This window comes from Tyto alba, unplaced genomic scaffold (genome assembly GCF_018691265.1).
Source record: "Tyto alba isolate M040663 unplaced genomic scaffold, T.alba_DEE_v4.0 Super-Scaffold_14, whole genome shotgun sequence".
NCBI lineage: Eukaryota > Metazoa > Chordata > Aves > Strigiformes > Tytonidae > Tyto > Tyto alba.
Genome location: NW_024881276.1, coordinates 26754179 through 26768733, shown reverse-complemented (window position 1 = coordinate 26768733; position 14555 = coordinate 26754179). Strand labels below are relative to the sequence as shown.

The following is a 14555-nucleotide window of genomic DNA, read 5'->3' as shown; positions in this document are numbered from 1 at the left end:
GTTGTAGTAGTAGTGAAGAAGTGGTGAGACCAGAGATATATTATTTTACTTTCCACATTTATTTTTAACTTGGCTGGCTATCTTTCTGTACCTCCCACACTTTTTTGTAGCTGCTTTCGATTTGGCTACTACACTGAGTTTGTTGAGATCTAAAGACCAGATAAAATAGACAGTGCAATATCATGTAACATGTGGAGGTGGTGTTCCTAAACAATTGCTCTTGTCTTCTAAAAACCATGACAGGTTTTTTAGTGGTATCTAACATGTTTATCTCCTAAAAAAGCCATGTAGTCATAGCTGGCTCGCCAGACTTATGTGTGCATCAGTAGTGCTCATCTGAAGCTCTATGGGCCTGCAAAATAATTTCTACTAAACATAAAAAAAGTAAATGCAGCAATTTCCACAAATATTGTCAGCCAGGAATATTTCCCCCTTCCCCTAGAAATCCCTGCTTGTCATAATCCTGTCATCAATTTGTACTTGCCACACCAGAAACCTAGGCAAAGATGGACCTGGGACTATCCTGGAGAGGAGTCCATGGTAGGAAGAGATGAGCAGTAGCACCTCTTCTAGCATAAGAGTTTTGAGTAAAAAGACACACCCTTGACACTGCAGCTATGCAGGTCACTATTCTGCAAATTCAGGTATGTGTAACTTTAACCAAGGAAGTTTTGTCAACTTCACTGTGGCTATGCTTGCTTGTAAAGTAAATTTAAAACTTGGGAGTGTTCAGATGAATCACTTGGGAGCTAACTGTGGTGGTGTGAGATAACATGCGTTGTTTTTGCAATTGGGGGGGCTCAAATCACAAAAATGATCAGTTTACACAAGTGTTCCATTATTGGGCCACTGAATATCCTGTAACTCAGAATTAGAGATCTAAATTAATTTCCTACAAAAGCTACGATCTGGAACAGTATCTTCACTCATTGAAGGTTGTTCATTGTATTTTCCTGCTTTCTGATAATGCAGCTGACAGGAACTTTCTAAACAGAATTTCGCAGGTAATACTGTGAAATATGGGACAAGATTTGTACTAACTAATTACTTGGAAGGCCCAGATATGTTTTGCACCTATTTTTTCAGAAATAAGATATTTTTTTTTTCTCCATAGCCCACTCCCCAGGAGTTCTCATACCATAACGAAGTACTAATGACAAGCCTTTCTGTTTCTAGAAAAGTTTCAGCTGAGAAGAAAAAAGATGGCAATTTGGAAAACAGGCAAAGGCATGGTAGTGAAAATCAGGGATACATTCCAGAGGAGCCGTGGAACACAAAACAAATCCCAAGTGAGTCTAAGCTGGTGAATCACATATTGCCAAATTGCTTCTCAACATAGGCATTTTGGACAATGTGTCAAGCAATTACGTTACAAGATTTCACAATAATTTGAGAAGGACTTGTGTTTGGCCTGAACCTCTTCAGAACATTTTGGATTTTCTAGAGTATGATCTTCCAAAAGTATCGTAAAAACATCAAAGTTCTTTGCAGTTGAATTTAGTTTTAGTTCTGGGTCTGTTTTTTTTTAAATGCCTTTGTTCTTCCAAGTATCTGCTGAGGTCAGAGGTGGAAGTACTGGATTCCCATACAATAGTCAGTATAGGCAATATTTTGCAGTTCATCTGTAAAAACAAAAAAATCCACCACCATCACCAAAGAACAAAAAAAAAAGAAAGAAGGAAAGAAAAAAAGGCAGTTAGTGAACTATGATTTTACTGATAAATGACTAAGGCATTATAAATTCTAGTCCTTAAGCACAAAGACTCTTCACAAGCAAATGTAAATCTCCACCAAATCATTACCCACCACTTGCATTTATAACCACATTATTATTAAAACATTTAATCAAACACTTAATGACATAAAATTATTGTGCACAGTCTATAATCCAGGCATACATCCTTTTCTTTCTAACAAATAAATTGTGAAGAAATAAGAGCAGGTAGTATTGTAAAATGTAGTACTTATAAAAATAAAAGGAAAACTAAGTAAACCTGGACAAATTGATTCTACTGGGTCCTAGATGGGCTGCTTTCATATTCATTAGTGTGCTGGGTTGACCTTGGCTGGCCACCAAGTGCTCACCAAGTTGCTCTATCACTCCCTCTTCTCAACAGGGCAGGGGAAGAAAATAAGATGGAAAAGCTTGTGAGTCAAGATAAGGAGGGGGAGATTACTCAGCAATTACTGTCACAGACAAAGCAGACTCCACTTGGGGAAGATTAATTTAATTTATTGCCAATTAATAACAGAGTAGGATAGTGAGAAAAAAAAAAGACAACTAAAACCACCTCCACTACCCCCACGTCTTCCAAGGCTCAACTTCCCTCCTAGCTCACCTACCTCCTCCCCACAAGCAGCGCAGGGGGACAGGGAATGGGGGCTGTAGTCAGTCCATAGCACATCGTCTCTGCTGCTTGTTCCTCCTCACACTCTCCCCCTGCTCCAGAGTGGGTTCTTCCCACAGAATGCAGTCCTTCACAAACTTTTCCAATGTGGGTCCTTCCTCCAGGCTGCAGTTCTTCAAGAACTGCTCCAGCGTGGGTCCCTTCCATGGTACAGTCCTTCAGGAACAGAGTGCTCCAATGTGGGTTCCCCAGGGGGTCACAGTCTCTGCCAGAAAAACTGCTCCTGCATGGGCTCCTCTCTGTGAGGCCAGAGCTCCTGCCAGAACCCTGTTCCAGTGTGGGCTCTCCACAGGCTGCAGCTTCTTCCCTCAGGGCACGTCCACCTGCTGTGGTGTGGGGTCCTCCATGGGCTGCAGGGTGGATATCTGCTCCACTGTGGTCCTCCATGGGCTGCAGGGCAACAACCTGAATCACCATGGTCTTCTCCACAGGACGTGGGGGAATTTCTGCTCTGGCGCTTGGAGCATGTCCTCACCTCCCTTCTTCACTGACCTTGGTGTCTGCAGGACTGTTTCTCTCACATTTTCTCACTCTTCTTTCCCAGTTCCTGTTGTGCAGCATTTTATACCCTTTCTTAAATATGTTATCACAGAGGTGCCACCAGTGTCACTGATGGGCTCATCTTTGGCCAGCAGCAGGACCACCTTGGAGCCAGCTGGAACTGGCTCAGTTGAACATAGGGGGCAGATCCTGATGTCTTCTCACAGACAAGCTCCCCTCTGCTACAGAAACCTTGCCATGTTAGCCCAACAAGTTAGCTGGAATTTGACTCACAATATTAAAGCATACTTAGCTGTATTCCTGAATGGCTTGTGGTTCATGCCATGGTGGACACCAAATAACAGTAATCTTGTATATTCTTGTTGCAGGAATTGCCTCTCTTCCACCAATGTCTTCAAAGTTCACTGTCCCTGCTGCAGAATTACATACCAGTTCTGTACCAAAGGTAATTGTAATGCTGGTATCTTGACCTCCTTTTTTCACAGTGTGTATTGTACTAGATCCAAACAGATTTTGGGTGGAGGTAGACATTTATAAGTAAATTACAGCTGTAGTTGTGTAAGTGGAATTCAGCATTCCTGAATGTTTGATTTATAAGGATAAGTGCCCTCAGTGTTAGCCTCAGATTTAGATTGATTTGAGGGTGTGGATGGGAGGTGATGGAGAAACAACCACCCCTCATATTTGGAAGAAATGTCTAATAAATCTTTAGTCACATCTGTTCCCCTCAGAACTCTGCTACATCTTCCTCCACACCTCCCATGTTAAAGTTATGAACTCACAGACTCCCCCTGATAGAATCATAGAATATCTCAAATTGGAAGAGACCCATAGGGATCACAGAGTACAACTCCCTGCTCCTCACAGACTACCTAAAACTAAACCATATGACTAAGAGCAACACCCAGATGCATCTTGAACTCTGACAGGCATTCAGTCAGTGTCTGCTATTCCCTTTCCATTGCTTTTCATGTCTTTCCTCCTCCAAATGTCAGCTAGGCCTTTCTGCTGGCCAGCATGATGGGCAGACCTGGCTGGGACAGACTTCCCTTAGGTAAAGCCAATTGTGTTTTCATCATTCCTGGGATTAAAAAGTATCCTTCTGTCTCTCCACAAGCCCACTATTACCATTAATTAATTTGTTCAGCCTTGCCAGCAAGAGTAACTCTGGCTTGGCTTTTGAGAATTCACCTCTATGTATATTATACATTAAACCATTATAATATGGATGCTTGCTTTGCTCTGAGCATGTAATAATTCTGGACAGCTGTTGTGTAGGTGCCTTTGCCAAAGTGGAGGTCTGAAACATTTTTGTTGTTCTCCCCAGTTGCCAGACTGGAGGAGATGTGGATATAAAATGGAGGCAGTGTCAAAGGTGAGGCTTGAGGTTCTTTTGCAAACAAAATCCAGTGCAGATACAGTAAATAAATGTGCATTTTCTCTGGATCATTTCTTGATTGTATTTTCCAATTACACTTCCACATTTCAGAAGTTGCTTCAGTCAGGAACTTTACGCTGATCTTAGTATTTATTTTTCTACCTGTTCTGTTCTCAGCTACCTCCATTCTGAAGGGTGATGCTGGGCTCTCTGAGCTTCTAGCACAACAACATGCATCTTAATTTATGCCATATATTTATAAAATATGTTTAGCACATCCATGGTGGTTTTTGCCAATATTCTCTTGGGAAAGTGGCAGTGATGTGGTACCAAGTTTGCTCCTCAACACAATGATAACTCACTTATTTTTGAAGAGCTGTTTCAACACATGCAGTGCAGAAATCTGTCTTGGGATGACATTGCGTATAAATCATAACAGAATGTGTCTAGTTCGCTTGGCACACAATGAAATTTAGGAAGTACTCAATCAAAGATTAAAACAATGATCAAATTAATAACAGTAAAAATAATAACAATGATACTGATGTATTTGTGGCTGGTAGTTATTATGTTTGACATTAATTACTTGCCAAAAAAAATACTATTAAAGCAAAGCTGAAGAGCATATTTAAAACAGCTGAGGGTTCGGTGTGGATCTATAACCCTCAGCAACAGTTTCATACAGTGTTTGATATGCTTATGAACAGGACTGCAAGGTGTTGCTATGTTTATATGCACAAGGCATGTGGCACATTACAGACTGCTCTGAGAAGCAAAAAGGCTTGTGTTGAGGACCCCGTACACACCCTTTATGTATTTCAGGGGGAGGCGATAGCTTCAGTTAGCCGTAGCCATTTCCCAGTGATTGGATGCTCACTGATGGTTGATGTGCACTGATTGTGCACTGGAAGGACATTAAGCCATTTGATGTCATCAGAAGGGTACCCAGTTTGGGTGGTCTCGGACAGCTCCACAGCGAAAACAATAGTGTTGTGAGTGGGGACCATCAGGAGGCTGGGCTCACAAGCATTGGGTTCAGGCTCCTGATCCAAACTGAAACATGAATGTAGGTGCAGTCCTCCATGTCAAATGCCAGATTAGGTGGCCTAGGAGGTCCCTTGCAGCCCGGTGGCTAGGGAAACATTGAAAGCCATCACAGGCACACAGCAGAAAGTTTCCATCTCTGTTAAAGCGGTTGCCCCTGGACAATATTTGATACACATCTGTTATGGTGGCTGCATCAATAACTGCACACACATTTTTGAAAAATACAAAGAGATAATCTAGAGGTGAAAATTATTTATAATTATTTTCCATATATTGGAGGAATATTTAACAATCTAAAAATGGCTTGTGAAGATAAACTATCTATCAGTTTGAAGAGAGCGTCTCAGTATATTGTGATGGCCCCATCTCGTATATGTAGGAGTTGATGAAGGTTTACCTTAAATTGTGGATTTGTAGTCCGTGATTTAAATTTATGGCATTATATACAAACATACTAAAACATTTCCCAGACAAAAAAATAAGTGGTTTGCTTTTACATTCATAACCTCTGTTAACTGCATAATAGAGGTTTTCTGACAAAAAGTGTTACTGGATGCATTCTAGTACAGTTCAATTACCACTGTTGCCAATGTATTCCATAACAAACACTGTGGTGCTCTTTCATTATAATATAATTCCTGTCAAATAGGAGAAATCAGATGGCAAACCATTTAACTGTTTGCTGATTAGTGCTGAATCAAACAATTTCTTCAGAAACCACCTGCTTTCCTGCCATGGCATTTTCTAAGCACAGAAAGCTGTGTTTCTCAGTTGTCTTTCCCTGCCTGGATACTGGAAACATTCCCAAAGCTTTTTCATCTTTATTATTCTTGACTTTTTAATGAGAAGTAGGGAGTAAAAAAACAGGAGGAAGAGAAGTTATTCAGAGAATTTTTTCCACAGTGAAGCAGGTCATAAAGGGGTGGACTCCAGCAAATTGCTTCTCTGTCCCTGGATAATCAAGAAAAATGAGCAAGTGTCCTTGCAGTGCTTCTATGGAGGTCAAGAAGGAGTGAAGAACCCAAGTCCTCCCTCAGGAGCAGGGTGGGGAAGGAACAAGAACCCCATCTACTGATGGAAAGAGTCACAGAGACTGAAGACCTAAAGCCTTGTCTCTCCACCTCTGCAAGGTGAACATTGTTAAGATTTCTGTGGTTGGTTTCCTTGTCACCTTATGGAATCAGGATTAACCACAGCCACAAGGCCAGACAATAGGTCTATATGAGAAAAGTTTGAACAGAGAGTTTTAAAATCAAAAGAAGCTCATGGATGTGGTAACAAGATGAAAAGCAGGGCAACCGCAGTGAAGGAAAATCTTTCGTTAGAATATTGAGTGGACAGAGGCTGCTGCACAGTCCATTCCTCCCATTCCCAGGAGAAAAATGGATGGAAAGTTTCTGCACAGGTCAGAGGCATTAGGCAGTCTCCCTGCATCTCTGAGGGTGTCAACATCAAATCTGATCCCTTCTGTTTCATATGTAAAAAGTTACAATTTTAAATTATTTGAGAGATTAAGGGAGACTGCATCAGATGTTTTTTTTCCTCTGAAGTTTTTTCACATGGACTCAAGCAGGTACAAAGCCTGAAATATGTGGTGGATCTCATTGTAAAAGGTGACAAGAGAAAATCACTTATGTCAGCTACTGGCCATTCAAACTCTTTGAATCAGAAACTAATGTAAAATGTCACAGAAGATAAATGTTGCCCAGCAATAGCACTGATCAATTCACAACATGAACAAAAGATTTGGCAAATCACCTTAGGGAAAAGTAATACCTCAGAGAAGAAGAAGGGGGAATAAAAAGGTGTGTGAGACATTTAAAAAATGATGAATATCGAACTAAATTATTGAGCTGAGGAAAAAATTACTTGCTACTGGAAGAGGAGGCCAGGAGCATCAGTCAGGGGTGCTGGAAGGTCTTAATTCAGATTACATTAGCCAAGAAAAGGTCAAATGGACAGTAAAGTTACAGGCTTCTGTTTAATTGCATATTTTGTTACTGTCAGCAGTGGGAGGAGAGTGATCCTTGCTTCTAGTCCCAGGGCTGAGCTACAGGCCAGACGAATGTTAGGGACCCAGGTCCCATCTGAGGTGCTGTTTCACATGCCCTGACCCATTGCGCAGAGCTCCTTCCCAAACCCAGGTGCAATGAGGGGGATCCCTTACCTTGGCTCTAGCAGACTTTGGGGCAGTCCCACAGGCAGTTTAACTGGAACAAGGGCCATAGGGCCAGTTCTTCCAGGTCCCGAGTGCCACCTCCAGGGAACTGTATTTTTTTTTTCCAAGTCCCACTGGTAAAAAAGGAGCTCTAAGGACTCAGCATCTTGTAGGACTGGACAGTCTCCTACACAAGCTTCATAATTAGTCCATTTAATATGCCATAAATGTCTCTGTGATAAATCAGAAGATGATGTCATAAGTGGAAGTGTGTGCTCATTTATAGTGGGCCAGATTCATCCCTGGTGTAATTCAGCTGACTTTAACACAGGTACAGGAGGTTTGCACTTACCACCACAGCACACTCCTCCCCTCCAATCCAGAGTGAGTCATGGCTCCGTTAATGGGGAAGGATCTATTTTTCTTCTTAACTACTCCAAATGACACTCTATAAACTGGAAATATTATTTAGTTGAGGTTGTGGTTTTATACTGGGAAGGAAATGAATGATGAATCGTAGGTCCATTTATTGCACTGTATATAACTGCTCTGACTCTGAGGATTGTTTGAAAAGAAAAATTAAGCTATCAAAATCAAATTAAAAGGTCAATAAAATAGAAATATAAACCAATGACAGCAAATAATTTTACCCCACTGATGAAATGCACTATAGAGTATGTCATGTTATGATACTCATTGGTCAGCATATCTTGCTTAAGAGAGTAATAGATATTGATGATACAGATATAGAAAAGGCAGGTGTAGTTTATAGTATAATTTTTCCAGGTATCTGCGGAAGAAGGGGAGGAGTGAAGTTATGTGGGTGGGATTAACCAACGAAGAAATGAGAAGGAATTTCCAGGCTGTATGTCTGTTGATGGACAGGGGAATGTGCTGAGTGTATGGAAAGTTGACAGCATGGAACTGGTTTGCTATTTGAAGCAATATTGTATTTTTAGTGTGTCCAAGTGTATCCAAATTAATTTGAGGGTATCCAGAACTTTTGGGCGGGTGTTTTCCTGTAAATGAAGTGAATTTGGAATGAGAATTAAAAACTGAGGGCAGGGGGAAAAATAACCTTCAGAAACAGAAAGATGTGCCTCTCTGATTTTTTGTTCTAACAGCCAAATGTATGATGCATGCAGACACATTTGGAAGTACTCTTACCACATTAATTTCAGCAATTTGTTCTAATGCAGTTAGACTTGGGTTTTTTTCTGTCTGGCTAATAGCAGGCAAAGTCTTCAGTTTATCACACATTCCCACAGCGTCAGTGTCTGAGGAGCTGCCATCTGTCAAATGAATTCAGAGATCTGAGCCCTATTTCATAATGCCAGATGTGTGTTCATCATTCATATCACTCATGTCATATGGGTTGCAGATATGACTACACCATGGTTGTAATAGCAGAAGTCCTTCTTTCATTGACTGAAGATTGGTATTCAAAACATCACCAAAGTATTCAGCCCTGAAATCAGCTGAGACACACACTAATTTTACATTTTGATTCATCCATGTATTGCTAGCTCTCTTTTTGTCTGGCTGAAGAGCTGGAAAGATTTGGGCATCTCTTTCCCCAATCAAACCAACAAACTATGCAAAACTTTTCCCGGTATAATAGTTGCTTTATATCCCTATAAAAAGGCATCCAGGGCAGATGCTAAGTCAACAGGCAGGCACTGAAACATTTGGCTGTCAAATATCCATAGTTAACTAGGTGTTGAGCTGACAGTACAAAGAGATTTAAAACTAAGTAAAAGAAATCCTGACAATATTCTATCCTTACTGATAGAACAGACCACCTTAGAAACTCGCTCCTGTAATGTTGGGCTGTGCAGTGAACCACTAGAGCTGTCTTTTTTCCCTTCAATGTGTAGGATGTAATGAATAACAAAACCATTTTTTCTTAGACTAGGACAGACAGGACTAGTAGAGCACTGAATTAATCTGAAGAAGAAACACCTCTGAAATCAAAACCACACAGAGGCTCTAGCAGCTGTAGCATATCAGGGTCTAAATATGAAATGGTTGTTGTGGTCCTACTCCTCTGCATTTTGTAATTATAATGCATTGTATGAGATTTTCTGTAGCACCAGAAAATGAATTTTAAATCTTTGATCAGCAGCCAGCAGCCTCCATTTCAGTGAAGATATATCCACTGAACTGCAACCTCAGTGAGGCTATGCTACTTCAGAGAAAGCTCCACAGAAAATGGGCCAATACACAGCATGAGTTGATTGAAATTCATGAAATTATTCATTAATTGATATCAGAGCACAGTGAGAATTAAATATATATAACCTAGGGCATTTGCTCTAAAGCAAATAACTATGACAGATGAAACAGAGCAGAGGTGAGCCATCATGGGCACAGTCCCCCACACCAGGATCAAACTTGCTGCTTGGTTTCTCCTTTGGTGGTGAGGAGAAATGGCATGACCAGGCAGCGGCTGGGTGGCTCATTCTTGCAGATGAGATTTTTAAAGCAGAAGAGGTAACTTGGACTACATTTTCCCCAGTGTTGTCAGGGAAGAGTGGGGCAGTCTAGATCCAGCTGGGCAAGTCTTCTGGCTCCCTCCTATTCAAAATCACATGCAAACCAAAATCTTCTGTAATATTGCCTACTACTGGACATAAACATTGCTTCTTTCCACAACATTACTTGATGAACTTTCTGATTAATGTCTTTTCGGCTTTAGTAAATCTGGGTTCAATACACTATTTTTGTGCAACAAGTTCTGGGAAATATTCCCACTCCAGTATTTTACTAAACATGGGATTCAAATAATGACCTATTTCAGGAAGTTTCAGAGACAGTGTTCAATGAGATGCTCTTGGATGCCCTCTGCAACTTTCTGGTTACTCAGTATGCCAACTAGTTCAGTTTACTTTATACTCAAAGGACAGTCCACAGTATCCGGGAATACTTGCTTTCCACAAATATCATGCTTGCCTTCAGCTTTTTTCAGATTTTTTTTTTTTTCCATTCTACTTGTAAATTTGTTATTTTTGGAGGGCAGGGGGAGCAGTAATAGAGAGCTTCTCAAAACCTCTGTCCTAGTGAGAAAGCCTGCCATAACAGACCTGTAATTCAATGATCAGGAAATGCCAAATAACTGTTCTGCCATAAATGGACCAAATCTCATTATATATTAATCCCCAGAGAAACACAGACCAGAGGAAACTTTTGATGTGCTCTGGAAATGAATGAGTGATGTCTCTGCTGAGTACCAGTAAGGTCTTTGGGCTGAACTGCGAGAAATTAAGTGCAGCAGAGAGATCTTGGAAAAGGTCTCTTGAGCAGAGACAGGCAATCCTGTTACTTCCCAGAGCACCTCTCCTCTCTGCAAAAATAAACAGTAAAGAAGGGTAAATTTAGAAAACAGCAGTATGTTCTAGCAACAAAAAGGGATGGGGAGGAGCGAGGGGAAGAGAGAGAGTTGTGTTTAAAACAGAAGGCAGCTGTCTTATGAAATGTTTCTAGGATAGTTATATTTATCCCACAGTTTTCCTTGAGGTGCTGGGACTCATTAAATACCAGAGACATGTTGTCCACATTTGTTATCTAACATTTTCTTCTATGGCTTATTCAATAATGTATATGTACCAAATGCATCATTTAAGATGTTTAATACTGGAAGAATACCAAGGCAATACGGACTGTACATGATTAATGCTCCAGAAACAAACCACAGGAAGATTGGTCAAGAGTTAGGAACCAGCTGGGAAGAACAGTAGAATTTCCATTAATTTCCAGGGGCTTGAGACAAGGTGAGGGAGATGCAAGGAATAGTAGCCAGCAGATAGCATCTATTTGGAGGTAGATAAAACCAACATTGGGCCTGACCACAGCAAGCCATTTGACTGTAGTGTTTCATTTAGGAAGCTATGTGAAGATACATGTTTATAACTTTGGAAGAAATTTTCATTCCTTAGAGCTATAGTAAGCATCTGTGTGAGGTCGCACATATAAATATCCAAAGTGTATGTTTCTTGGATGAATTTTAGAAATCATTTTTCTTTTTCTTTTCCTCTGCAATTATATTTTGAAAAAGCACATATTTAATTAGAACTAGAAATCCACTGCACTGATTTCAAATGAGGATAGAGATTTCAAAACTGCTAAGCATTTGCCCTGCACTGATCTCACTGTCGACTGTTTGAAATGAGGCTGCTGTCGGTGGAAGTGAAAACATGCCAGTCACGGGAACTTTAAAAAAAACACCTGCCTTGAATAAACACTGAGATGTTGAGAGCGATCTTTCAGATACATGAAATACCTGCATGCTTATTGTTGCAATTCCTAATGTATTTGGAAAGCAATGTCAAATGTTAAGATTTTCTTACAGCTTCACAGGTAGTTTCTTTAGGAGAACCAGAGGAGAAATGCCCAACATCACGTTTTGCTTAAAAGAGTACAGACTGTAGAGTCCACAAGTAATTCTCAGATAGCATTAAGACCAGTTAATGAATTCCCAGAACTGCTATCAGTGTGTGGCATGTTTTGTTCTGCTGATCAACCTTTCCTTTGTATTTAGATTTTGAGTGGGTTGCTGATGATAGATTTCATTTTGCATAATGCTTTGGGGTGAGGGTTTGGCAGGTAACCTCCTGAGGATCCTTGTGGGACTGCTTTTCTAGGATTTCTTTTAGTTCTATTACGGCTTTTACTCTCCCGTAGGTGCAACCTCAAAGACGTACTGATTATCTGATCAGCCCAAAGAAAATTAGAAACGTGACACTTGTTTAGGATGTACTTCTCCAGAAAATTTCTCTATCGATCAGCTGCATTCTACACGTTTGTATGGCTTCCTGCAACAGAGAAAGATTAACACCAGTTCTCTCAGTTTAAGCCATAAGTTATTTTTCTTTTTTTTTTTTTTTTTCTTATGTAATGAAATAAAATTGCAACCTTTATAATGTAGCTTATGATAACTCAGAAAAATAATGGACATAAATGACATCCTTAACTTCAGAGACAATGAATTCGATGAGACTCTACAAGAACAAGAATCTGTGCTTTGAATCCCAAGGAAATCAACAAAACTCCTATCAGACAGAAATGTTAGGTTATCCACAAGATCAAGGACTGGACTTGCAAGAGATTTATTAGTTCAGAAGAACTGGTTAATAATAATGCCAGTTAGTACAATATCTACTGCTTTTTAAATATACTTTTTGTACAGCTGATCATCTTGAGCTTATAGATCAACAACGTTTTTCAATTTCTGTTCTGTAATAAAATCAAGGGTAGTTTCAAAATTTCTAACAAAACTATCTGTGGATGAGAAATGAATTTGTTTCATTTCAATACATTCTTTGTTAAAGGTATTTGTCTTAAAGCCAATGTTCCAGTTTTATATAAAAACCAATCACCTCTGTGCCAAAAAAAATTCCTGTTTTGATTGAAATGTAAAAATATTAAACTGAAAAATGTGGATTTGAATCTCCTGACTTTTAAGAGTTGTTGCTTGAATGCTTTATGTCTCTGTTCTACTTGTGGGCCAAGTTTGGCAGCCAAATGTCTTGGGTCACAGCAAGCGATGGTTGCTGGTATTCATGCTGAACCGAGTTGTTTCATTAGGGATGGAGTTGATAATTACCACGGGAGATGCACTTTAGCAAGGCAACTTTGTCAGTAGAGCAGATCTGGCATATGGACCCTGTATGTGCCTTCCCTATCTAAGAATTGTGATTTTTAGCTGAAATGTTTTGTCTGAAATTTTGTATTTCATAATAAAAAAAGTTCAAGCTTATTAGTTTTTTACAAAGAGGCAAACTTCTTCCAGAAAAACAAGCCATTTTCAGTGTACTTGTCTTTCTACCCACTCAAAGCATTCTGAATTATTCAGTGCTTTGCACGTTAATCTTTTGTATGAACTAATGCAGGTGTTCCTTGAGTGCTGAAAGAAGCAACTGCATAGGAATACTTTCATTGGTAATCTGTGCAGCAAAAATAAGAAATCTGAAACCTGATCTCAGGAAAAAATAAGTTATTTTTCCTGTTTAGCATTTGGCATCTCATTAAATTTTGACAGATTTTCTATGCTAGTCGCATTTTCAGTCATCTGTTGGAAGAAGAGCCGAGACCAATTCACGGTCTGCCATGTGGAATTGTATACAAAGCTGTCTCAAATTCTGACCATCTACACTATTTCTGTTTTGTTCGGTTAAGGAGGAGCTTTGAAATGCATTCCCATGGAATGCAATTGTACCAACAACATGGTATGTAAATGGCTATAGTTTTATACAGAGAAAATATAGGCAATTTACACTGTGGAATATCTGTTTTTGTTCTCTGAAATAACCATGCACTGAGAGAAACATCTGCCTTATTCTGATACAAGTATTGCTATTACTGACATCTCTTAGTTACTACTGTAGCTTGATGCAACCTAAACACAAACAAAAATCTGCTTTATTAGAGGAATGGCCATTGCATGAGAGAGAGAGGCCCAGGGTAACACCAGCCTGTGGCTTGGGGACAAAAATCTTTGGCTTTCTGTGCACATGCATGGTTAGCAAGCCTTCTGGTTGCCAGAAAAGTAACCCTGCAATACAGAAATGAAAACTCCATGGAGGCAGTAGTTTCCCTGCAGAAAATGTTGATTCCTTAGAATGTATTTTGAAAAGGAATCGAACTATACTGTGTTGTTTATCTCAAAGCCCTTGATTTCAAACTTAGCTTCGGTATTATTTGGTATCATATTAAAGCAACCAACCTAGAACTGAAGAAAGCCTTTTCTCCAATTAATCTATATCCTTCCACATTAACCAAAAATGCTGTTGTGTTGAGGCCATGGGCAAGAGGCCACACGCTCTGAGCCAAAAGACAGACTCTTGTGTTCAGCAGTACGGTGCCTTCTACGCTGGGGAGTCCCCGCTGAGATTTCCACGCTGTGCTGCCTGGTGCTTGAGGCTCTTCAGAGGACACCAGCAGTGCTTCCCAAATTGGTTTTCAGGCTGTGGCTGGGCAAAACCACCTCCTGGCACTGCTGTTGAATGCGCTGGCCGATGTGAGACCCCCTAACCCAGGAACTGTGTGGGAGGCCTGTTCCCTGCTG

General features: G+C 40.1%; 1 protein-coding gene across 2 annotated transcripts in view; it reads left to right on the top strand.

Annotated features, from left to right (window-relative positions):
• IGSF5 (immunoglobulin superfamily member 5) overlaps window positions 1-13127 on the top strand; it is a 33522-nt gene extending 20395 nt beyond the window's left edge. The window contains exons 7-9 of one of the 2 annotated variants that reach the window (XM_033011307.2): window positions 1177-1289; window positions 3278-3354; window positions 12173-13127. In XM_033011307.2, the coding sequence (XP_032867198.1) occupies window positions 1177-1289; window positions 3278-3354; window positions 12173-12241 (259 nt within the window). In that variant the 3' untranslated portion in view covers window positions 12242-13127. The remainder of the gene's footprint in view (window positions 1-1176; window positions 1290-3277; window positions 3355-12172) is intronic. The other variant, XM_033011308.2, reaches the window with a different exon arrangement.
• Window positions 13128-14555: the final 1428 nt, after the last annotated feature.